The sequence below is a fragment of the Leptomonas pyrrhocoris genome, assembly GCF_001293395.1.
Source record: "Leptomonas pyrrhocoris isolate H10 chromosome Unknown, whole genome shotgun sequence".
NCBI classification, from domain to species: domain Eukaryota; phylum Euglenozoa; class Kinetoplastea; order Trypanosomatida; family Trypanosomatidae; genus Leptomonas; species Leptomonas pyrrhocoris.
The window spans coordinates 1,030,764-1,053,738 of record NW_015438364.1 but is presented as its reverse complement, the minus strand read 5'-3'; the positions used below and the strand labels follow the sequence as shown (position 1 = coordinate 1,053,738).

The 22,975-nt window shown below is 56.7% G+C and overlaps 12 protein-coding genes across 16 annotated transcripts; all 12 read right to left on the bottom strand.

Annotated features, from left to right (window-relative positions):
• Positions 1–317: 317 nt before the first annotated feature.
• ABB37_04897 (putative heat shock protein DNAJ) lies at positions 318–1,461 on the bottom strand (the record flags this gene model as incomplete). The annotated part of the gene is made up of 1 exon (XM_015802726.1): positions 318–1,461. Exon 1 carries the CDS (start codon positions 1,332–1,334, stop codon positions 318–320), a length of 1,017 nt encoding a protein of 338 aa, XP_015659170.1. The 5' UTR covers positions 1,335–1,461.
• Positions 1,462–1,899: 438 nt separating this feature from the next.
• On the bottom strand, positions 1,900–5,126 carry ABB37_04896 (methyltransferase putativemRNA cap methyltransferase-like protein; the record flags this gene model as incomplete). The annotated part of the gene is made up of 1 exon (XM_015802725.1): positions 1,900–5,126. The coding sequence occupies exon 1, from the start codon at positions 5,053–5,055 to the stop codon at positions 1,900–1,902; it is 3,156 nt and encodes a 1,051-aa protein (XP_015659169.1). The 5' UTR covers positions 5,056–5,126.
• Positions 5,127–5,756: 630 nt separating this feature from the next.
• Positions 5,757–6,046, bottom strand: ABB37_04895 (hypothetical protein; the record flags this gene model as incomplete). Its single annotated transcript, XM_015802724.1, has 1 exon — positions 5,757–6,046. Exon 1 carries the CDS (start codon positions 5,979–5,981, stop codon positions 5,757–5,759), a length of 225 nt encoding a protein of 74 aa, XP_015659168.1. The 5' UTR covers positions 5,982–6,046.
• Positions 6,047–6,405: 359 nt separating this feature from the next.
• ABB37_04894 (hypothetical protein) lies at positions 6,406–9,307 on the bottom strand (the record flags this gene model as incomplete). The annotated part of the gene is made up of 1 exon (XM_015802723.1): positions 6,406–9,307. Exon 1 carries the CDS (start codon positions 8,899–8,901, stop codon positions 6,406–6,408), a length of 2,496 nt encoding a protein of 831 aa, XP_015659167.1. The 5' UTR covers positions 8,902–9,307.
• Positions 9,308–9,673: 366 nt separating this feature from the next.
• On the bottom strand, positions 9,674–10,868 carry ABB37_04893 (putative mitochondrial hypothetical protein; the record flags this gene model as incomplete). 2 transcript variants are annotated; one of them, XM_015802721.1, is made up of 1 exon in its annotated part: positions 9,674–10,868. In XM_015802721.1, exon 1 carries the CDS (start codon positions 10,802–10,804, stop codon positions 9,674–9,676), a length of 1,131 nt encoding a protein of 376 aa, XP_015659165.1. In that variant the 5' UTR covers positions 10,805–10,868. The 2 variants fall into 2 exon arrangements, with proteins under 2 accessions (XP_015659165.1, XP_015659166.1); XM_015802722.1 differs by having other exon boundaries at positions 9,674–10,854.
• A 509-nt stretch (positions 10,869–11,377) lies between these two features.
• Positions 11,378–11,884, bottom strand: ABB37_04892 (40S ribosomal protein S19-like protein; the record flags this gene model as incomplete). 3 transcript variants are annotated; one of them, XM_015802718.1, is made up of 1 exon in its annotated part: positions 11,378–11,884. In XM_015802718.1, exon 1 carries the CDS (start codon positions 11,861–11,863, stop codon positions 11,378–11,380), a length of 486 nt encoding a protein of 161 aa, XP_015659162.1. In that variant the 5' UTR covers positions 11,864–11,884. The 3 variants fall into 3 exon arrangements, with proteins under 3 accessions (XP_015659162.1, XP_015659163.1, XP_015659164.1); XM_015802719.1 differs by having other exon boundaries at positions 11,378–11,879; XM_015802720.1 differs by having other exon boundaries at positions 11,378–11,874.
• A 447-nt stretch (positions 11,885–12,331) lies between these two features.
• On the bottom strand, positions 12,332–12,826 carry ABB37_04891 (hypothetical protein; the record flags this gene model as incomplete). The annotated part of the gene is made up of 1 exon (XM_015802717.1): positions 12,332–12,826. The coding sequence occupies exon 1, from the start codon at positions 12,695–12,697 to the stop codon at positions 12,332–12,334; it is 366 nt and encodes a 121-aa protein (XP_015659161.1). The 5' UTR covers positions 12,698–12,826.
• Positions 12,827–13,162: 336 nt separating this feature from the next.
• Positions 13,163–14,083, bottom strand: ABB37_04890 (putative mitochondrial hypothetical protein; the record flags this gene model as incomplete). The annotated part of the gene is made up of 1 exon (XM_015802716.1): positions 13,163–14,083. The coding sequence occupies one exon, from the start codon at positions 14,081–14,083 to the stop codon at positions 13,163–13,165; it is 921 nt and encodes a 306-aa protein (XP_015659160.1).
• Positions 14,084–16,431: 2,348 nt separating this feature from the next.
• Positions 16,432–16,836, bottom strand: ABB37_04889 (hypothetical protein; the record flags this gene model as incomplete). The annotated part of the gene is made up of 1 exon (XM_015802715.1): positions 16,432–16,836. One exon carries the CDS (start codon positions 16,834–16,836, stop codon positions 16,432–16,434), a length of 405 nt encoding a protein of 134 aa, XP_015659159.1.
• A 963-nt stretch (positions 16,837–17,799) lies between these two features.
• On the bottom strand, positions 17,800–18,830 carry ABB37_04888 (hypothetical protein; the record flags this gene model as incomplete). The annotated part of the gene is made up of 1 exon (XM_015802714.1): positions 17,800–18,830. The coding sequence occupies exon 1, from the start codon at positions 18,409–18,411 to the stop codon at positions 17,800–17,802; it is 612 nt and encodes a 203-aa protein (XP_015659158.1). The 5' UTR covers positions 18,412–18,830.
• Positions 18,831–19,346: 516 nt separating this feature from the next.
• ABB37_04887 (hypothetical protein) lies at positions 19,347–20,106 on the bottom strand (the record flags this gene model as incomplete). Its single annotated transcript, XM_015802713.1, has 1 exon — positions 19,347–20,106. Exon 1 carries the CDS (start codon positions 20,076–20,078, stop codon positions 19,347–19,349), a length of 732 nt encoding a protein of 243 aa, XP_015659157.1. The 5' UTR covers positions 20,079–20,106.
• Positions 20,107–20,621: 515 nt separating this feature from the next.
• Positions 20,622–22,854, bottom strand: ABB37_04886 (ribonuclease inhibitor-like protein; the record flags this gene model as incomplete). 2 transcript variants are annotated; one of them, XM_015802711.1, is made up of 1 exon in its annotated part: positions 20,622–22,854. In XM_015802711.1, the coding sequence occupies exon 1, from the start codon at positions 22,836–22,838 to the stop codon at positions 20,622–20,624; it is 2,217 nt and encodes a 738-aa protein (XP_015659155.1). In that variant the 5' UTR covers positions 22,839–22,854. The 2 variants fall into 2 exon arrangements, with proteins under 2 accessions (XP_015659155.1, XP_015659156.1); XM_015802712.1 differs by having other exon boundaries at positions 20,622–22,851.
• Positions 22,855–22,975: the final 121 nt, after the last annotated feature.

The window sequence follows — 22,975 nt, the reverse complement described above, 5'->3', positions numbered from 1 at the left end:
CAACACGGGCCAGCCCACATCTGACGCACAGCAGAAATAAGCACAAGCAACAGGCACCACCCTCGTCAGCAAGGGTCTAACCACCTGTTCAGCCACGTGGACACACGTACGTGGAGCAGTCGTGCTGGGACCGCTCCGTGTGCGCCTTTCGAATTGGGCAGACGAAATGCACGAAAGAGGCAAACAAACAGCGTAGCTCCTCTTTCCCTTCTGGTGGGGGAGCCGATGAAGGGGCCGAGGTGAACGGGCAAATGCGTCGCAAACGAATACCTTCGCACGCCGCACGAGAACGGAGGACAGCAGACACGGTGGCATCACTACTGCGCTGCGCAGCCGGCGGACGGGCCTTCGTTCTCATCCTCGGCCTCCTCGTCCTTCTTGATTTCCTCCTCCAAAATAGAAAGGTCCTCGCGCGTCACGTAGCAGACCTCGCCCTCCTCCTCGTTCCTGGCGGTGGCGTCGACGCTCTTCGGCGGCGGCAGCGCTTGGCGGAGCAGCTGCAGCTGGGACTCCTCCACGCGGTCCGGGTAGTCGACGAGAAACTCGATAATGAGGTCACCAAACTTGCCCGCCTGCTTCAGCACCGGCATGCCCTCGCCCACCACCGCCTTCACATCACCCGGCTTCGTGATCTGGCCACGCGGCTGACGGACAACCAGCTCGCGACCGTCAAGGTGCGTAAGCTTGAACTGAAACCCACACAGCGCCTCCTGCAGCGACAGGTGGTGCTGCATGTGCAGGTCGCAGTCGTCGCGTGTGAAGATGTCGTGCTTCAGCTGTTGCAGCACCACCACAAAGTCGCCCGCACGGTCCGCGCCGGGCTCCTCGTCCGCCATGCGGGCAAAAACAAGCTGCTGCTTGTGGCTCATCCCCTTCGCCACCACGACGCTCACCGGGGCGTCCACCTCGACCGTTTTACTGCCCGAGCAGCGGGGGCAGCGGTTGCGCGGGTCGATGAGCTCGCCGGTGCCGCTGCAGGCGTCGCACATCACCTGCGACTGCTGCACCATCATGCCCATCTGATGCACCACCACCCGCACCCCACTGCCGCGGCACTGCGGACACACGTTGCCGCCACGCGGGACGTTCTTCTTCTTTGAGCCGCTGCCTTTGCACTCGGGGCACAGCACCGTGCGCCGGCGCTCCACCTGCACCGTCTTCCCGTTGTACAGGTCTTCCAGGGTGACTGGAAGGGCGTGGCCCACGTCGCGACCTCGGCGAGCGCGCTGCCCGCGTCCGCCACGACCGCCGAAGCCGCCCATGCTCTCCATGCCCGGCATCCCGCCTGCGCCGAACATGGCGTTCAGCATCTCGTCCATGCCAGCCCCGTACATTTCTACTTCCCGCGCGAGTGTGCGTGTGTGGGCTGAGGAAGAGCTAAGGAAAATAAAATATAGTTGCAACAGGAACGTGCCCGCACACACGCTTACACAAGAAAATGATCGTCTTTTAAAAGTTACTGTGTCCGACGCATGTGTTTAATTCCATGCGTGACCGCAGTCACCATAACAAGCAACGATAACGGAAAACACAAAACAACAGAGGAGAGGCAGAAAGATGTGGATAAGTGCAAAAAAGGTGAGTCTCTTCCCACCGTTGGTCGTTGACGGCCGGGCGATTCTTGAAAGGACCGCTTGAGGAGACCCCTCTACCGCTTAAAAGAACAAACTGCGTTCACCCGGCAAAAAAGTGCTGGAATGCGCAAAGGAAGAATAACAGCCAAAACGGCGTTTCTTTTTTTTTGTCGTTGTCGTCTTGGACGCATTTTTTAAAAGCACCTCGACGTACTCGAGCGCTGGCGGCACTGTGGACGCCGCAGAGGGTTACAGGCCAAAAGAGCGGCCCTCGTGCTCGCCACGGGAAAGTGCGGGCAGCACTCCGCACCGCAGCTGCCCCGCCTCACGCCGTCTTTTCGAACACAAACAGGCGGTACAGCTGCACAGCTTCCACCTCCTCCGACGAAAGGGGGATCGCCGTCGCCTCGCCGTCGTGTCCGCGCTTGCGACGCATCTCCGCTAACAGCACTTTGCCCTCCGGCGTCTCCTTGTGCTGCTCGTAAAAATGCATGAAGTTGTCCTCCTGGACGAGCTGAAGGTGGTGCGCCGCGCACAGCTCCACAAACGATTTCCACGGCACCACGTACTCGACCACGTCCTGCACACTGCGCTCCACCGTGGTCGAGTACGGCACCCCAAAAGTCAGCCGCGACGGCTCGAAGTCGGCCGCCTGCACCTGCGCGAAGGCCTCCGCGGGGAAGTGAACGCGGTAAACGTCGTTGCCGTAGGAGGCGCCGTGCGTCCTCGCACGTGCCAGCAGTTCTGCATCGCTTACGGTGGTGCCCACGAAGCGGCCGCGCGCGACGAGGGAGTCCGCCACGGCGCGCACGAAGTACCGAATGCCCTCCGCCGAGCGGCAGCCGTAGTGCATGGAGAATTGGCAGGAGGTGAGCTGAAAGGGGCCGCGCTTGAGGAGGTCGCCGCGGAGGCCGGAGGTGGCGTCGAAGGCGTCGTGCACGGCGAAGAACGCCGGGAAGCCTCGTCGCTGCGCATTACTCGACTTTATGCTCTGCCCTTCCGAGGTGCTGTAGCGCGCGGCGGCCTCGGCCACACACTCCACCGAGGCGTCTGTCATGAAGACGAAGGCGGGGTGGAGGTGCTGCCACTTCAAGAGATCCCCGCCGCGGCCGCAGCAGAGGTCCAGGGCGTGCAGCTTTGCCGGGTCCTTCAGCGTCGTCCGCACCGCCGCAGCGCCGGCGGTGATGAGCAGCGACTTCACCCAGTTGTTGAAGCGGCGCAGGTCGCTGCGCTCGGCGTGGGCCAGCTCCTTCGCCACCGCGCCGTAGTGGCGGCTTGTCTGCTGCGTCGCCTCGGACGTGGGCACTGCGGCTACCACGAGCGGTTTGTCGCGTCTGCGCTGCAGCAGCGGTGCCAACGCCGCACTGTCGCCGTGATGCAGCAGCCAGTCGAGATGCTCAATGACGTTGTCGAAGAGAGCATCCTTGTTGTTGCCGCGTGGGTTGAGGTGGATCAGCTCCCAGTAGCCCGTCTCACCGTTGTAAAAGGCGTCCACCACGAAGTCCGACCACGCGTAGCACCCCCCGGCGTTGCCCAGCTGAATGTAAAGCGCCTCCGCCAGTGACGGCACAGAGGCGGCAGCGGTGGCCGGGTCGTAGCCGAGGCCCACACAGTCGCTGATCCTCCGCAGCGGGAAGGGCAGCGGAAACTTGACAGCTTTGTTCGTGTTGTTGGTGAAGGCGTTGAGGTAGATTTCTGTGTTTCCGCGGCTCTCACGAATGGCGCGCAGCGTCACGGCGGCCGTCACACACTTCTCCGCCTGCGCCAGGTCAACGATCGGTGGACCCGCAGCGGTGACAGAGTTGGACGACGGCGTCACTGCGCTTACGTCCGCGAGTACGGCGTCTTCGAGCGCCACCGCCACGCGTGCTGCGTCGCCCTTCTCTTCTGCGTCATCGTCCGCCTCCCCCTGAAGCAGACGCAGCAGCTTCGGCAGGGAGACGTTTTCAACGAGGCTTTCGTAAACCGAAATGGCCGTCACGATCGAGTTGGCGCCTCGCTTGTCGGGTCGCAGGCGTTGGATGTACCACTGCTGATGCGCAAAGTCGTACGCGCACTCCGCCACGACCGCCGCGTCGACCGGCATCTCGAAACCGCGTGGGTTTCGGATGTACATGGGCCTGCGCAGGCGCCAGTGCCCAATCACGTCTTCCCTGTGGCCATAATTCTTCTTCATAAAGAAGAGCGACACCGTGTAGACGTCGGCCTGCTTATCCGAGGCCAGCAACAGCCAGTCGATGGAGAGGAGGTGACGCCACTTCCACTTGAGCTGCACGCTGCTGGAGCCGACTGATATGGGAAACAGGTCAGGGGTAAAAATAAGTCCGTCATTCTCCGTCGGCCCGTGCGGCCCGTCAAAGAGAAAGCAGTGGTGCTCGCTGCTGTAGCGGAGCCTCGACAGACAGGCCCCGATGTCCGCGACACGCCACATGGTTTTTGCGTACCACGTCACATGCCCTTCTAGGAAGCCGCCGTGCTCCTCGTTGAGTGAAGGGGAGGCGGCGCAGGTGGCGATTAACTTCTGCAGAAGCTCGTAGCGCTCCATCATGGTGGCGTCCACCAGCTTCGCCGCTTCTTCTTCGCCTGCGGGGGTAAAGCAGAAAAGATCGAACGCGCCCAACAGCAAACGCGCCCCCGTCGCACCCGCAGCAGAGGAATCACCGCCCTCCTCTTTCTTCGCGAGGGTTGAACCACGCACACACATCAGCTCGCCGTCCAAGACAAAGTTGCGGTATTGGGCGCTTGTGTGATCGTCTAGGAATAGGTACGCGGCGTCCATCGAGCGATCAACCGCGTAGGCGAAGTGGCGCCCGCCGCAGCGACGCCGCGCCGCGAAAGCCTCACCTTCGGCGACGATGGTGTACGTCTCCGCTGGCTCGCTCGCCTCGACGGAGGTGGTTGCCGACTGCAGTGTGACTCGGCGCCCCTGCAGCATCACGCTGACCCCTGACGACGACGGCGTCTCCGTGTCGTGCATCCCGGCCCGCACGTCCCGTCGCGCCTTCTCCAGTGCCATCACCGAGGAAAGGTGCGAGACATTCCACGCCCCTTTCGCACACGCCCACTGCGGGAAATCGGCCACCCACAGCGCCACCACCACGACGCGAACGCCGTCGCTCTTCTCTGTGACGGTGTAGGTGTGCTGGCGAATTTGGGGGATGTCCCTTTTGCACAGCGGGCTGCACATCGGGCCGGGGAACTCCCTGGAGTTGGTGGTGGACGTTACGTCGGCCACTTTCAGAACTCGGCGAAGCGCGTCTGCCGCCGTCGTCGTCGATGCGGCGGGAGTTTCAACGGGGGCTGCCTCAGCTGTCATCATTTGCTGAAAGGCGGCATCTGCTTCTACGCCCTGTGCGTCCGACCAAGCGGCTGCAATGCCGTGTACGCAGTGGTACCACGCGTCCGTGGCGCGACAGCAGTACCGGCGATGCCCGTCATCGCGGTGCACTTTACTGAGTAGCTCAAGATTCTGCAGCTGCATCTTTTGAGCAGCGATCAAGAGCGTCAGGAGATGTTTGCAGCGTCGCGGAGTTCAATCACACGTTGAGTTCTTCAAGCGGGATGCGGAGAGAAAAAAAAGAAAAGATGTAGACAGAGGAGAAAGTACAAGAGCAGAGCCCTACATCAACTAGAGCAGTCACAACATCCGATGCTTTATGCATAAAGATTCCCAGAGCGCTACACGACGCACGTAGGACCGCTCCGTCTGTTCGCAATGCAGGTCGTTCGAAGCCCGTGCCGTGCAACATATTCTATGGTTTTTCTTTCGATTATTGTTGAATAGCAGAGAGCAAGACAGACGTCGGTCGGTATACCACGAAGGCACTTGAAGTGGTCCTCATAGAACTAGAAAAGAAGGCCAAATGAGCAGAAAACAATGAGCAAAGACAAGCCCGCAATACACGCTAGCGTTTTCAAGCCTGAAAGAAGAAGAGTAATCTGCAGAACTCTATCTGCCGCCGTCTTCCTGCACAAAGATCGAATGCGTGCTGTGATCCCTTAGAAAGAGAAGTACTTTTCTTCCTGCTAGCCTGCAGCAACGTGCTTGTGTATGTGACGGTTTTGCCGGTGGTGCCTCTCTCTCTCCATCGGGCGCGGCGCTCGGCATCACAATGAGGTACATCGCCGGATCGACACCGAATGGCACTCCAAACCCGAAGGTGCGACAGCAGCCGATTTCGCTCATAAGCTACTCAAAAGAGTCAAAACATGACGTTTTCGGTTCACGGAGAATTGGACTGGAAACCCGCCTCCGACCTTTCTCGCACGAACAGGCGCATTTCTACTGTGCTGAAACTTTCCCTGTGCAGCTCCGCCGGCTTTGTGCGATTGCGCAACAAGCTCCGTGAACTGCTGTGCCAAGACCTCCGCAGCTGCTGTAGTAGCGCCCGCTGGTGAGGCAGGCATGAAAGACGCGGTCAGAGGTGCGGGTACATGGGACACGTGGATGGAGTGATAATGAGGTGAGAGCTTCAAGGAGAAAGCTCACCGAATGAAGTAAGAGACAAGAAGATAAATAGAGAGAAAGAGGGAGAGATAGATGGGTAGAGTAATAGACAGATGGAGGAATATCTAGAGAAGCGAAGATAGGGAATGCGCACGGTCAGTCATACATGGCGTTGAAATGCTCTTTAAAAAAGCCCCATGGCGGCCCAGGCACCCGACACACACAAATCACTTCAGACTGGGCCTGCTGTAACAGGTCATCACGAATGTTCGACTGCAGTCGTGAGAGAAATACAAAGATTTCTTGGGAAAAGAGGGAAAGGGAGTAGGTCCGGGGGGGGGGGGGGGCGGGGGAGGATATCACAATGAAGTCGGGGTGGCACACTTACATGCAGCTGCAGGGGCCGGAAGCGTACGAGCAGCGCCGATCTGACGACGGCGTCTTTTCAATTTTCTGCGCGTCGCTGGACGGGGTGGAGGTCTCCGACAGCGGCGTGAACGGGCTTCGGGCTTCAGTGGCTGTGCTGACTGCACGGCCCGGGAGCCCGAAGACCTTCACGCCGTCGTTGAGGCGAAGCGAGCTGATGTCGCGAACACCGCTGCGGTGCACGTAAAGCGAGGAGAGCTCGCCGGCACGCGAGAGACATGACACGTCGGTGACGTCTCTGCAGTCACGGATGTCGAGCACCTCCAACATTCGGCACGTCACGAGCGGCGAGACGTCGCTCACCCGCGTCCCCTGCAGGTTGACGTACCACAAATGCGCGAAGTGCATCAACGGCGTGACATTGTCGACCTGCGCGCAGAAGGCCACGTTCACCGTCTCGAGCTGTGTGCTGTCTGCGAGCGCCACGAGGCTGCCCACGGCGGTGTGTTCGACGTTCAATGTCTTCAGCTCTGTCGCGACCGAAAAAGGCGTCAGGTCCGTCAGGTTGCTGCAGAAGGCGAAGTCGGCCACCTCGATGTGCCGGCTGCGGCTCAGAGGGGCGATGCTGCGGACCTTCGTGCTGGCAAAGATGACGCGACGCAGCTGCGTGCAGGCAACGAGTGCGTCGATGGAGGAGAGCGCAGCGCAGTCGCGAAAGTCGGCCACTTCGAGCGCCGTGCACTTGGAGAGCGGCGCGATGTCGCGGACGCTCGTGCCACTGAAGACAGCGTGGCGCAGGTGCACCGCCCTGTCCAGCGCGGAGACGTCGGCGACGTCGGGGCAGTTCGCGCAGTTCACCACCTCCAGCTGCGGGCACGCCGCCAGCGCCGCGATATCGCGCACACGGGTGTTGGAAAAGACGACCTCGCGCAGGTTCGTCGCTTTGCGCAGCGGCGAGAGATCGTGGATGCGCACGCAGTCGGCGCAATCCAGGATCTGCACGCTGCTGCAGTTTTCGAGGAAGTGGAGGTTGGTCACGCCCGTGCCGCGCAGCACGACCTCCAGCAACAGCGGCGCATCCGCGAGGGCTGTGGCGCCGACCACCTCCGCGCACCCGCCGACGCTGACGCACACGAGCGTGGCGCTGCACGGGTAGAGCGCGGCGATGCTGCGAATGCCGCTGTCTGAGGCACGGAGCGACTTGAACTGCGCGGCCGTGGATAGGATGGAAATGTCGGTGATGCGGCGGCAGCCCTCAATGTTCAGCTCCTCCAGTGTGTCGATGCAGTTCACGAGGTACTCGAGGCTCGACACGCTGGTGTGGCCAATGTCGAGCACGCGTAGATGCTTCGCCGCGACGAGGTCGGCGATGTTTCGGATGCGGTCGCAGTCGCGGAGGTGCAGCTGCTCCACCGAGTTCAGCGGCTTCTTGCCAAAGCCGTAGAGGTCGCGGACGCTCGTTCCGTTGACGTGGAGGGCCTTGAGGTGCTCCGCCTCGCACAGCGGCGACAAGTCGGACAGACCGGCGCAGTTGTCCATAACGACGCGCTCGAGCGTTGCGCAGCTGCCGCGCAGCGCCTCCAGCATCGTCACCTTGGTGGTGGCCGCGCCAACCTCCCTCAGCTTCGTTAGGCCCGCCAGCGGGGACAGATTGGTAAGCAGGCGACATCCGTCAAAGGTGACCACCTCCAGGCGCTCGCACGACGCGACGGCTTCGATGTCCGCCACGTTCGTATGCCCGCAGTGCAGCGTCCGCAAGCACGCGTGCTGCGAGAGAGGAGCGATGCTGGCCACCTTCCTGCAGCCCGTCACAATCACCGTCTCGAGCGATGGGCAGTGCTCCAAGCCCTTGAGGCTGCGCAGGCCGGTGCCGGCGGCGTTGAGGGTCTTGAGGAACTTCAACCCGCTCAGCCCCGACAAGTCTTTAATGCGGCGACAGCCCCGCAGACGAAGCACCTGCAATGCCGTGAACCCGGACAGCAGTCTCGTGTCCCAAAAGTTGGCGTCGTTGATCATCAGAGAGCGAATGTGTCTCTTATTCTCTAGACGGTGCAGCACCGACGCGTCGTCACACGTGTACGCCGTTCGCTGCATTGTCTCGACCGCATCGGGAGAGGGCGACGCGGCGTAGATGTTTTTGCGCTTCTGCGAGAGATGCTCCATCATCGCACCCACGTTGGCCTCGCGGCTTTCGGTGTTGAGGAAACTCACGGCTGTTTCGCGCAGCGCCGCCTCACCCTCGTAGCCGAAGGCCTTGCGGAGTTGCTGGACGGCACATTGGATGAGACCCTCTTCAACGGCTGCCTGCGCCTCTGCACTGAACGCAGGGTCAGCGCTCCAGTAGGTGCCGCACCCGCACCATGGGCAGTGGCCCCTGCAAGCGGCAGCGCAGGCACCGCAGACGTGGTGACGGCACTGACGGCTGAGCAGCGCGTTGGAGACGGGGTTCAAGCAGTACACGCACCGGTAGTCCGCGCCGATGCGGATGTCGTCGACGTCGATGTAACGTGACATGAAGCTGAAATTGAAGAGGATAAACAAATAAAGTATATAAATATATGGGTGTGTGCGTATTACACGAGAAGGCAGGTAGCAAAACGAAAGGAATGTGAGAAAAAGCAACGGCCTTCGATGCACACGTCAATGAACAGGAAAGTAATAAGAGAGAATACAAAAAAAAAAAAACCGGACCGACGCGCAATTTTAAGAATAGCCCAAGAGAGAAGAAAATGGTTTGCGTTGCTGAGAAGAGAACGACGCGAACGGGGGAAGGGGGGGGGGGGACGGAGAAATGGAATAGCGACGACTGTCCCAATTTAAAAAGAAAAAGAACACCGTTTTAACCGAGACTGTTGCTCGTCGGGTTTTTTTTTTGGTTCTTCGGCGGTCGGTGCGTGAGGGCACAAATTTGAGTTGAGCTGGAGAGAGAGGGTTGCGAGTGGAAGAGATGGACGAGAGAAGCAAAGAAAGAGATCGGCAAAGCGAGAGTGACAGTCTGACCAGGCGAAACGAAAACAACAACAGCTCAAAAGAGGTGCATTTGAAGAGGGAGAGGAAAGGTACTCCACTGCCGAGGGCGGGAGTGCTCACGAGAAGATGCGCATTTTTCTCTTAAGAATTGCTGTTTTTTGACGGTTTGTGCGTACGCTTGTGTATCTGTGTCATGTGACTACTTGGTATACGCTGCATTGAATGCAGAGACCACATGTATGGCGCGATCCACAAACACCAAACTGAAACAACCCGAGCACAACAGTCGGCCACATCTCTTATGCGTTCCCTTTGCTCACCGTCCTTGATCCTTCACGCAAGCGGCCATCAATTGTCCGTATGCTTTACGCGACACAGCACCGGAAATCTTCTTCTGCATCCATAATGGAAAGAGCTTGGGAACATGCACGTTGTTGGCGGACGTCATGACGAGCAGACTTCCTGGAAGAGACGCCTTTCCCTGCTCGCTGCGTGTTTGGGTGTCCTTGAAAACGTTGTAAACGAGTTTGGCCGCCTTATCGTCCATCACGCTGCCCATGGTGCACAGCCAGTGCAGCTGCTCGGGCCGCGCTAAGAGTTGGTCGTGCGCATCGGCAATAGGGATGAGAGTGATTTGCTGAAAGTTAACGTCCACGCCCTCCACGTCGTCGCAGCGGCGTTTGGTCTGCAGCCACGCGGCGAGTGCGGGGGAGTCTGCGGCGGCCCTGTCGCGCGCCCGCCTTGAGCCGCTGAAGAGGATGTCGTACACCGCCAGCGCACCAGCAGGAACCGCTTCGGCGTCGGCTGCAAATCGGAAAACGGTGGTGAGCCGCTCGTATTGGAAAAGGCGGTCGACAAGTCCAAAGCGACGCAGAGAGGGGCTGCCCACCCCGTGGCAGAACCAGTCATGGTCGACGATGCTGCTCGAGATATCCGGTACGAGGGTGCACACATCCCCTTCGCAGTGCGGCCGCTTCTTCGCCACGGCAGCCATCGGCCGCTGCAGAGAGGGATGCTGAAGGGTGCCCCGACAGGCGCCGTTAAAACGCTCGTAGAAGGTGTAGTTTGCGTCCCACGCAGGACGCGTCTGCAGACCCGTCAGATAATGATAAAGCGTGTCCGTCGACACACCAGGAAAAAGCCCGACAAGCCGCATGACGGGGGCGGTGTCGCCTTCCGCGTCTGTGTATGTGGCGCTGAGGCGGAGAAGGCGCAGCTGCACCGTGGCTGCGCGCAGGCTGTTGTGGAAATCGTCGGCCTCAATGCTCCATTGGGGATCTTGGTCGAGGAGACGCATGCTGGCAACCAAGTCCTGCGTGGCCACGTCGGCGGCTGATGCTGGCGGTGCATCCACGAACGGAGCACACTGCGCGCGCCGGCTGGGAAGCAACGCATTCATCGCCGCGCCGAGCGCCGCGGCTTTTAGAAAGACGCTGAGCACAGACATGCGTCTATGCCTCCGTTGGTCGTCGAAAATATCCTTTTCTGGTGAAGACTAGCAAGGTGTGTCTGTGTGGCGGTTGACACGGCACGACAGCAAGAGCAGCGGTGCAAGCGGTGCGGCCCCACCTCACAGAGAGTGGAGGGAAGGAGACCGGCAAGGAGGAGAAGCGGAGCGGAAAAATAAATGAGTAGAGAAGTGTGTGTTAGATGACATCGGCACAAGAAATAAAAAGGCCGTCACATGAGGCCTCGTCTCGCCTCGTCGGGGTTTTTATGTCCTCGTGCAAACAAATTTGCCTCTCTTGTCTCCACGAGCGACGTACCTCATCCGGCCTTTCACACCCGCACAGCAATGCCATGGAGGGGGAGGAGGAGAAGCAAACCGAACGAAAAGAAGAGAAATAATGGCCGTCTGCGATACACGGGAGCCCGCCCCCCACGACGCATCGGTGGCCAATGCAATCGGGGCAGTGGGCCCACGAAAGCTGACAGCGATCGCAACCGACGCGCTTTTGCTCTGCAACTTTTTTTTGAAAAGGAAAACGAAACGAATCAGACGCTGAGTTACCAACACGATTTACGCCTTGGACTGGCCGAACTTGCGGATCTGCACCTGGAAGGCGAGGGAGTCGGCGAACTTGTGGCCCTTGCGGGTCAGGCGCTGGCCGGACTGCGCACCGGGCTCCACAAGGCCGAGCTTCGTCAGCGACTTGCAGGCCCAGTGAAGGGGACCCTTCGAGGAGGTCACGGCGTGCTCCGGGCGGCTGCCGTAGTTCTTCTTGTTACCGAAGCGCTTGCTGAGGCCGCCGTAGCCCACGCCGGGGCGCAGGTAGATGGCGCGCAGCACGGCGGCGCAGCGGATGTAGTACCAGTCCGGGTTCTGCGGGGCACGCTCGCGGCCGTGGGAGCTCTTCATGATCTCCGTGCAGTTCGGCACGAAGATCTTGCCCTCCTGCTTGAAGTGGCGGGCGGCCGTCTTGATCCAGCGCCACGCGCTGACGTCCTTCAGCGTCGCGCCCTTCTTCTTGCCGATGCGGCGGATCTTGTTCTTCGGAGCAACCATGTTTGGATACTAAGCTGTGCTCAGGATCACGATCGAATTGTCCAAGAAAGGGCCGTTGAAACGTGTGAGTGGGAAAGACGAGGACATACAAAGAAAAGAATGGGGAAAGAAGTGGAGAAGGAACGTAGACAGTCAAGCAGCGGATGATAGAGCGAACGTGCCTGAGAAGCACGCAAAAACACCAAAAAAAAAGATGGAGATCTCATACGTCCCCTTGCTGTGCAGAGAAGATCTCAGTCAAGACAACCCTAAACCCTCGACAAGGGATCAATAAACCCCACAGATCATTCGATGCCGTTGCAGGCTGCAACGGAAAAAAAAAGCCCTGAATATCTTGTGATCTCATTCCTTTAGCCCTCAAGCGTGCAGAATCACAAACTGCTTTGTTTTTGCACGTTCTACATTAATTATCAGCAGTGGAAGGGTTTCCAGGAAAGGAACAGAGGAAGAGGCTGAGCTCGCGTAAGTTTACGGGTTTGGCGTGTTGCTGCGCATGATCTTCGATACTATGTCGTCGCGCTCCAGACCGCCTTTGCCTTCGTTAAATTCCCGCGTGAAGTCGTCCATCGAGTGGAATAGCGCCTCAATGGCGTCCCGATCGCTCTGGCCGAGTGCCCCGGAATCCTCCTCGACCTCGGCTGATGTCACGCTGCCAGACAACAACGCAGCGGGGCCGCGGTGAAGACGCGGGTTGGAGGAGTCGGCCTCGTTGATTTGGTTGTCCTTCACCTCGTCGGACAGCTGTGCGTAGCGACGTCGCAGCACAGACAGCTCAATCAATAGCTGCCGTCGAAGAACACTTGGCTCATCTTTGCTGCGCGGTAAGAAGTCCATCCCGTCAGTTAAGCTTCGTTTGTGTGTTGTCAATCTGCTCTGATATTCTCTCTTACCTCTTTGCGCAAGCACCTCAGCGTACCCAACTGGAGTTGCTGACGGCGGCGGTGAAGGTCCGAGCGTATTCCTAGCGAGGAGAGATGAAGAAGAGGAAGTGAGGCGTTTCTTGTGTGGAGCAACGGTAACCAGAAAAGGTGGATCGTAGGCAATTTGGCGGTCAGGTTGCTTTGCTCTTGTCGTCAGCCGTGTCACAGGCGGTCTGGAGTTTTTTGCCGGCACATACACACGACGCACCCCATCTCCCGAGGAGCACAGTAAACAGCGCATCTTTTCCCTTCCGTTACCGGCGGAGATGATCGTAGCGGACAAAGGACCTACACAAGCGGAGGGCAGCAGAAAAGGAGAGCAGAAAAAACACCGCTCGAGATGTACATAATCAAATCAACGGTAATAAGCGCCCCAACCTTACGAGCTGGACGTCGTGCAGATGCTGTCGTTCGGATAGCAGGCGGCGTACACCTCGAGGGGAGTCGTCGTGCACAAGGCGTGAATGAGAAACGCAGGGCTGCCGAGGCCGTTGAAGACGTATACGCCGAGTGCGCCGTCCAGCACGCGAAAGCCGCACCTCTCGTAGTCGTCTGCGGTGCCCCATACGCTGCACCAGCAATCACTGCACATCGCCTCGACACGGAGGCGCATCGCAACCACGGTGTCAAACGCTCGTTTGGTTCTGACGTTGATGGGCACGAAGCAGCGGAAGAACGACAAACACGAATGCAAAGTTACCGGAGGCAGTGAGCGGGAGCACAAAGCCTCCCAATTCACGTAGCGCGTCACCTCCGATGTACCACACGTCAGCTCCACAAATGTATCTCTGTTTTGGAAGGCGTCCGCGATGATGGCGCTGCCTGAAGAAGCGCAGCGAAGGCTTCGTTGCACTGACTCGTAGGCACACAACTCCGTCGCCTGCGGCTCTGTCACCCAGAAGGGCAGCATAAGCGCGTTAAGGCGCGTCTGCCTTTCTAGCAGGGCGGCTTCCTCCGGCACGGTGGTCAGCGTCGTGCCCTCCCAGGAGAGGAAGTCCGTGGTGTCCACGTGTATCACAACATCGCCTCGGTTTGAGTCGACGAGTCTGAGAAATCTGCCGTGCGTCAACATTGCCTGCGCACTGTTCAATGACGTGTCGCACAAGGAGCACGCCTTGTGAAAGCGGCGAGCAGAGTCGGCGCCGTCTCCACCGCGCACAGTCATCGAAGAGAGTTGACGCCGCTGAGCGGAGGTGAGGAGGAGACTTCCGCTGGCGCCGGCGCTCGGGGCAGCAAGAAAAGACGTGGCCCACCAAGGCATCCGTCGTTGCAGCACGTCTCGTGCCATAATCGCCGCCATTTGGAAACCCTGCTGGGGCACATTTATATATGGAAGGATCGAAGAGAGGTAGACGAGAGGCGCAAGATGAAAAGAAGAAAACAGTTGCAGTTGAGAACGTGAGAGTATGGGAGAACAAACAACCAAAATTGAAAACCCTCTGCAAAACATCAAAAAAACATCGCTCGCAATAACACCGCCTACTTTGCACGTTGCCGATAAAACAATAATAGTAACGAGGCACGCGTAGCTTCATATCGGTAGCTACGTTTTCTTCCGTGTGTGTGTTTGCGTGCTGTTGGTTTTGGATGCCCAAAACAGCGAACAACCCTTCTTCGTGCGGCGGCGGCCTGCGCTATCGTCGTTCCACCCCGCTATAACGCGTTGGAAGGGCGAGAAGGAGTCAATAACAGATTTCCTTATGCAGCATGCACCATTTCGGCACCGTTTAAACGTTTGTCTTGTCGCTGTACTTGACTTGTCTCTTTTCTGCTCGAGCACGCATGCCATACAAAACGTGGAAGCCACAGAGCGTTGCAGCCGTCTTGAGAAGCTTGGTCACGGAAATAACACAAACCTCGCAGAAAAAGAAAACAATAATAATGTCCCTCTCTTCATTGATGCGCGGCGTGTGCGCAACGACCTCTGCTGCCATTTTTATGGGCCCGTTGGAGTGGTTACACGTCTTCATCGCGTTGACCTCAAACAGACAACAACAAAAAAAGGAAGAAGAAGAAAAAGACTCTGCTCTTCACGCCTTCCAGTAAAGCGTATGAAAACTGAGGAGGACCCTAAAAAGGAGCGGACCAAGCCGGAAGCGAGCGCAACGCCTTTCCTCGTTCTTACGGAGAAGGTCGGCCGTGCGCCGCTACGATAGCGTAAGCATGAAGAGGGGGTGGAAAGCGGGACGAACAACGTTTGGACAGCGTGTGTGTGATGGAGACCACATTATCCGCCGCCCCCCTCCTTCTTCGTTATGTACCACGGCGTGAAAACTGTTTCGGCTTTCCATCTCCTGCTGGTCGCCCATTCACTCTTACTGTCTGCACCTATCGCTTTCTCTCTTTCCAGCGAGAATGTATCATCACCGCAGGAGCTCCTTTGACCGCACACCTCGTCATCCACCACCACCACCCTGCGACAGTTAAAAGAGGACAACAAAAGAAACGATCAGCATGCACTTGCAGAGGGGAAGAGAGTAACGCTGATCCATCACATGTCATCGCGGAATACAGAGGAAGGCAGGAAGAGGAGGGAGGGACGACACCCTCACACGTTCAGCCCGTGCAACGACGGCTTTTTTAGCACACAAGAACCCCACTTCTTCCGTGACGGGAGAACGTGCTGGAAGGCTCATCTTTTCGCTAACGAAAAGCGTCACCGCTCTCCTTTGCACACGTGTGCGCCGAGAGGAAAATACCGGACGAGAAATGAAATGGAGGAGGAGTACGGGAGGGCGAGCAAAACCAATAAAAACAACAAACAAACAAACAAACAAACAAGAGAAAATTTGCAGAGGACACTTCAGTTTTTCCCTTAGGAGCCCTTTTCATGACACTGATGAAATCATCGACTGCGATGAGTTCCGCCAGTCTTGCTGTACACTCGCATAATCAAACTAGGATCACATCGGAATAAATATGTATGTCGATATGCATATGTGCGTGTGCAGGTATTCTTGAAACCATACGAAGCTAAGGCACACAAAGGAAGAGACACTGAATCAAAATAAAGCGATTAAAGAAAACAATCTTCCACGGGGAAAAATGCACTGCGTAAGAATGATTGGCCGACCGCTGAGCGTGGATTACCATTCTTCACACTTTCCGCCGCAGACGAAACCGACTTCTCCACGCTTCTTTCTCTCCTCCTCTACTCGATCTTCGCTATCAGAGCATCTTTGCTTCTTCTCTCCCCGCACGCGGATTGCTTCGCTTTTACCCCCACACAAAAAAGACAAGGGGAGGAAAACAAAAGAGGGCAAGCTCAGCGGCGCACGTTGATCACCGTTGAGGAGGCGGAAGTAACAGAACGACAGAAAGAGGAAAGACATTTTGGGAAACAAAAATTCAATCCGAAAGTGACAGTAGTTTGAAGCGATGGATACACAAGCACAAACAATGAAAGATTGAAGAAGAAAGAGAAGAAGAAACGACGACGAAAAAAGGAAAGAACTGTTTTGTGGCCCGTTAAACATGACAAGGAAGAGGTTCAAGGAAGATTCTGCAAAACCACAACACGGGCTGAAACCCTCTCCAACGCGGTGCCTCACAAGAGCAAAGCTCCTTTTTTTTTCTACTTTAATTCAGAATTCTTAGAAAAACAGAAATGGTTGACTGCTTTAGAGTTGCTTTGACAAGTACGCGCCTCTACCTGTACGCTTCCATCAAGGCCAACGCTTTTACTCTCACGTGGCCCGTGAGAATGGCAAGCTTGTCCATTTTTAAGTAGTGAATGCGTCTGGCGCGGGAAGCCAACAGCAACGAAGGAAAAAAAAAGGTCAGGCAGTAGATGAACGCAGTAAACGGGGCGCAGAGAGAAGTTTTTAACTGTTTGTTTGCGCTAGTTCTTTCTTTGTATCTTTTTGAGTAGAATGATGAAAACAAAAGATGAAGAAAAGGTATGCTCCTCACACGACGCAGCAAGGAATCAAACAAGCAAAACAGAAAGCTACGGCGCAGCCACAAAAAAGAAAGTGGCTCGCTTTGTTCACCGTAGGCCATGAAAGTAAACAAGGAAACTAACGCAGCACGTCGACGAAGCAGGAGGTACATAGATAGGAGGAGGAGGAGAGGAGGAGCAAACACATAAACGCCGTCGCAGAGTGGCGCCGTCACGGTTCAAAGCCTAGCAGTTTCTCCTCTTTCTTTCATACCGTTCCCCGACAGCGCCATGCACAACACCGACAACCACGCTGAAAACGCACAGGCGCAATAACACACACACACAAACAATTTTAATAGTCATAATAAGCACCAAACGATGTAAAAAGAGTCGAGAAATGAAGAAACAAAAACATAACCAAAATAAAATGGGAAGAGGAAAAAAAAAGAATTCTCGGGAATAATGTGAAAGCAACAGTGAGCAAACATGAATATATATCTATTCCCTTTTAAAACCAAAAACTATATAAAACGATGTACGAGTGAAGGTTTGCGCGTGAAAAGCTCAAACGACATTGGAGTGTGAAACAACAACAGCTAGTTTAGGAATATATCACGAAGGGAAGTGGAGAAAGGAAGACAACAACAAAAAACTGCGAAACAACGAAGAAAGATAGAAGGTACATTTTTTCCCCTGATATTGCACACAGAGAGAAAAGGGAGGAGTAATGTGAGAAGACAGGGGAAAATGGGAGTACAAAAAGAAACGGAGGAAGAAAAATTGTCGTATCAGAACATGATAAATGAGCTTAGGAGATAAAGCACAGAAGATGAGGCAAATAAACAAACAAAGAAATCGGAGAAAGAGAGAAAATCAAAAAGAAAGCGAGGAATTGAATGGAACAGCCCGAGTTCGGCCCGCAGCTGTCGCGATGTTGCTCCACACTCAACGACAGCACAGGGGGGAAAAAGTTGAAGCGTCGATTTACCACGGCGCAAATTTGTGAAGAAAAAAATGCGCACAATAGAATGAGAGAATCGCTCAATAACAACAAAAAAAGGTGTACGTGACCCATCAATTAAAGAACACTTTTCGCTCCCTTTTCCTGCTTACTTCATCGCGCCGGCATCTCTTTACTGCGCCGCGGAGGTGCTGGAGATGATGTTCAGCGGGTTGGTGGAGTAGCCCACCTTCAGACGCTTGCCGTGGAACTCATACCCGTTCATCGTGTCCACCGCCTGCTTCGCGCTCTCCGGATGACGGAAGTAGACAAAGCCGTAACCGCGCGGCATGCTCGTCTGGCGATCGAAGATGATGCGAGCACCGTCGAGGGGGCCGAAGCGGGAGAAGAGGGTGTGGATGTCTGCGCTGGTCACGTCCTGCGCGAGGTAGTTCACGATGAGCTGCTTGCGGTACCGCTCATCGTTTGACGGGATCGGCACCATCTGCGTGCGGCTGTGGCTTCGCGTGATCTGGTCCGGCGAGATCTGGCTCACGGAGCCTTGGAAATTATTGTCGTAGACGGTTCCGGTGGGCGCGCTGACGTAGTTTTGGCTCGACTGAGACGTGATGTTCATCGGGACAAACTGGGTGTTCTGCGACGGGTACACGTTCTGCTGCTGCGGGTGCTGCACGATGAAGGACTGCTGCGGAGGATAGGAAGAAATGGCAGAGAACTGCTGCTGGGACTGATTCTGTGGGAACTGCATCATCTGCTGGGAGGAGTTCGCGTTTTGGACGTACATTTGTAATAAGAATAAGAAGGAGGAGATGGGATGGTTGTTTGTTTGGGCTTCTCTTCTTTTTACGAGGAAAGCTGGAGGAAATGTATATTTATATATATGTACACTGTTAAGCCGTAGAGTAGAGAAAACAAGGGGAGGAGAGCGAAAAAAAGAAAACACGGCGGCAATATCGATCAGCGCCAAATGCCAATCACACACGAAGCTTTAAAATAGAACAACGGAAAAAAGCTGTAGAAAGCAAGAGAGAAGAGCACACGATAGCTGCAAGCACAGAGCTGACTAAAGGTGGTACAGCTTATCAAGATGATCGTAGATAATAGTTAGTAGATATTTATATAGATATATTACAAACGTTGCTTACGACGAATGCAGAAAAAGAAAAGGGAAGGATGAAGAATAGCAAAGCCAAGCTGCAGTCTGCAAGGAAAAGAAACAACCAAATATATATATATAAGAAAACGGGGGATGGAAACATCAAGGGGCGGAAACGACAAGGAAGGGCGAGACAACATATAGAGAAGTGAAAAGAATGTAGACACGTGCGTGTTATTGCAGTCGCTTTCCAGTTCATTCTTTTATTAAATGCAAGTATGCTCCTGTCTTCCTCTGCTGCCGATCGGACGGGTCAAGAGAGAATAAAGCGATGCAGGCGTAACAGCTACAATTTTTGTCACGTCCCCAGAGAGCACAGCATTCGCAGCGGTGGTGGCGCCGTTCGTTTAAGAGTCGCGTATGCCATTGTGCCCAGCGAGCATTAGCGGGTAAAGGCGGCTACATCATCATCATCATCCTCATAAAGGCCTGTTTTTCTGTCGGTTTGTCGATTGTCTGTGATGGCGCTAAGGAACAAAACGAAAGGAAAAAAGCAGCGAAATTACTGTAGCAGAAAAAACTCAAAAGTGCTGTATCCGAAGGGGAGGGCGCGCTCTCCGTGGTCAGTCGTGGTGCACCACATGGAGCACGCAAGTCCGCTCCGCGGCGGTCAGAAAGTGATCCATCAGCTGCGCAACGTGGTGATCCGACACGGCGCAGTTGTAGTCGAGCGCCTGCAGGACCACCAGCTCATCCTCGACGGTGGCGCGCAAGATCGCCGTGCGGGCGTGGCGCTGCTGCGGGAGAAGGTTGGTGAGATACTTAATGGAAACCGTGTAGTCGAGATGCCACTTGAAGGCCAGCGTGTAAGCTGTGAAGAGCAGCTGAGGAGCGTCCTCCTTCACTAACTGAAATGACGCTGGCGACGAGTGGAGCGGCTTCCAAAACGAAATGTTCTGCAGACGCTGGCGGACGTAGTGGTGGAGCTGCAGCCGGTCGATGAGGCAAAACGCAATTACCCACGACAGTGCGTCAAAGTGCTCGTTGCATCGGAAGAGGTGCTGAATGAGAGCGTCGCACGTGGACGCCGTGGAGAAGCCCGGCGCCCACTGCATGCCACGTTGCCTCCCTGTGCCCTTTGCGCCACTGGTGATCGGGGCGGCACCCACCGCCGCATCGATCACGAAGGAGTCGCAGCCTGGTTGGGAGAAGTGCTGGTAGCTCCGGAAAAGCCGTTGCCACAGGTTGGAGAGGGCCTGCGCCGCCAGCTCTTTTGCGGATTGGGGGAGTGGTTTCACAAGCGCATCGGCGGACCGCTTCTTTGAGGTCTGGACTGCGTGGATGAGCAGCGGCATGAGGTGCTTCGATGAATGGAAAGCGTCTTATTTATATTTTTATGTTTCGGTCTGCGAGGTGCAGAATGCCAAACAAAACCGGTGGTAAAAGGGAATAAAGGGGAAATGTTGTTTTTCCCCTTTAGCGTAAGCAACGCGTGTTACTCGAGCCTTCGAGTCAGCCGTACGAAGGCAGAGGCGCAGCAATTCAAGAGGCTGTCACGCCGCGCAGACATCGGCAGCCCATGCTCTACCCTCCCTCATACTTTATCTTTCTCCCCCTCAAGAGATGAATGATTGGCACAAGAGCGCATCTGCTGCGGCCCACCGTCGCAGTCGCTCCGCACGATGCAGGACACTGTAGAAGGACAGCAAGTGAGCGCCGGTAACACTTTCGTAGACAAAAAAATGTGTAGAGTCGTGAGACGACCGCCAAATCTCTGTACATGGGCCAGGAAAAATATGCGTATGAAACGCCAGCACAAAAGAAAATAAGAGAACCTCCCCTGATAGTACTTTACATTAGAAATACAAAACAAACCAAAAAGTGGAGCTCTGCGCACACTACGCCTTCTTCTTTTTGCCTTTGTTCGCGGCGATCTGCAGCTCCTTCATGCGCATTTGGAGCGTGGCGAGCTTTTCCGCCTCAAACTTCGCGTCGTCCATTTCCCGTGTGCGGTCCTGCTCGGTGATTTCCAGGTCCTTCAAGAGCGGACCCAGCTGCTCCTTCTCCGCATCCTCCAGATGCTTGATCTGCTTGCGTAGCTTCTCCGTGTCGCGCTGGAAGCGATCGGCGCGCTCCTTCTCCTGCTGGATGCGGGTCTCCATGTTCGCGCGCTTCGTCTTCAGCTCCGTCATGGCGAGGTTGACGCGGTTTTCAGTCTGCCGCATCGCGTCCTCGGCGGTGTCGGCCGCCGCCCGCATCTTCTCGTACACTTTCTCTAACTCCGTGATCTCGCGACGCAGCTTCTCCGACACGACGCGGGCCTCCTCTCCGCGGCGCATAAGTTCCTCGCTGCGGTCTCGCACCATGCGCTTCTCCACCTCGATGTCCTCCTCGGCCCGGTCAAGCTCCTTCTCCTTTGGCGCGAGTCTGTCAATGTCGCTCTGCAGCTTCGGCACGAGCAACGTCTTGTTCACCGCCTGGTTGTGCTCCAGTGCGCGCTCGATGGCCATGACGCACACGTAGGAAAAGTCGTTGTACGCCACGTCCATCTGCTCCACCGACTTGTTCAATCGCAATGCGTCGCTGATCGCGTCTCCCGTCGCCTCCAGCATCATGTTGCGTCGCAGGTTGAGGTGACGCAGGGTGGCGTTCTTCTGCAGCGCCCGCGCAATTTCGAGACCGCCTTCGTGGCCGATCTTGTTCGACGACACGTTGCACGACAGGAGGCACTTGTTGGAGCCGAGGCCTTTCGCCAGCTCCACCGCGCCGGCGTCTTTAATGCGGTTGTTGCTCATGTCTAGGTGGAGAAGCGTGCGGTTGACTGCGATGGCGTGGCCCAGTGCTGCGGCTCCGCTGTGGTCCACGCTGCACTTGGACAGGGAGAGCGTCGTCAAGCTGTGGTTCTCCTGCAGGCCGGCGCTGATCGCCTTGACGCCGCTTTCCAGCGAGTTGGCCGCGAGGCGCAGCACCGTCAGCGCGGTGGAGGAGGAGAGCAACTTGCCCGCCGCCTCGGCGCTCTTCACGCCGAGCACGTTGTCTTCCATATCCAAATACTCCACGACGTCGTGGCCGTTGCGGACGGCTTCCACCAACGCGTCGAGGAAGACGGCGCCGCCTTTGTCATCGAGGCGGTTGCGCGGCAGCTCCCAGTGTGTGACCTGCGACTCCTCCAGCACCGCCGCGAGGACGCGTGCACCGTCCGCCTCGAGGCTGTTGCTAGATAGGTTGAGTCGCTTCAAGGAGTGATTGAGGCTGAGCGCGTTGGCGATGAACGTCACCCCGGCAGCCCCGAGACCGTTGCTGCTGACGTTCAGCCGCGACAGCACCTCGTTGCTCTTCAACACCATGCCGAACGCCTCCGCGCCGGGGGTGCCGATGTGATTGCCGTTGACGCCCGCACGGGCGCCGATGTCCAGCGACACCACCGTGTTGTTTTCTAAGAGGGCGTGTGCGATCATCACCCCGCCCGTGTGCCCGATATCGTTCGACGCCACATCGATGTGCACCAGCGTGCGGTTCTTTTTGAGGAGCTGCGCGATGAAGCGCGCGCCCTCGTCGCGCAGACGATTTCCGGAGACGTCGAGCACGCTGTAGCGGCGATTCGTGGAGAGAATGGCCGCCAGCGCCTCCGCGGAGCTGACGCCGAAGCCGTTCTCCGGCAGACAGAAGAAGTTGCCTTTGCAATTCGCACTCACCAGCTCCATAAAGCGCACCTCCCGCTGCCAGGACGGGGCCAAGTCCTGATCCAGGCACCGCGCCTCGTAGAGCAGCCGGAGGTCCTCAGCAGTGATGCTGACTTCGTTCTGGCGTGTCTCGCTGAGGGCGCCGCACTCGCGTAGGCGGTCGAAGGAGACGAAATTCGCCGCGTAGGGGACGCCGTCGGGGAGAAGACGCGGCAGGCTCGTGACTGCGGCTTGGCGGTCCTGCAAAAAGGCGCGACCTTTGGTGCACTTGAAGTTGTACAGCTGCGCCTTGTAGTCATTCCGCGACACTTGGGGGAGACTGCTGTCGAAGCCCTGTGAGGCGACGAATAGCAGCGGCGCGGCTTTGCCCTCTGTGGCAGGGAAAGGCGCCGATGCGGACGCGAACACGGAGACGCTCTGGGATGGATCCATTGCTTTCGTTTCTGCTCACGGCGCCAACGCGCCGATGCACGTGGAAAGATACGAAGAGAGAAGACAAGGATGTTGAGAAGAAAGTGGTAGTAACAGGGAAGGAGCAGCGACACCGTTTTTCTTTCACTTCGGCTTGT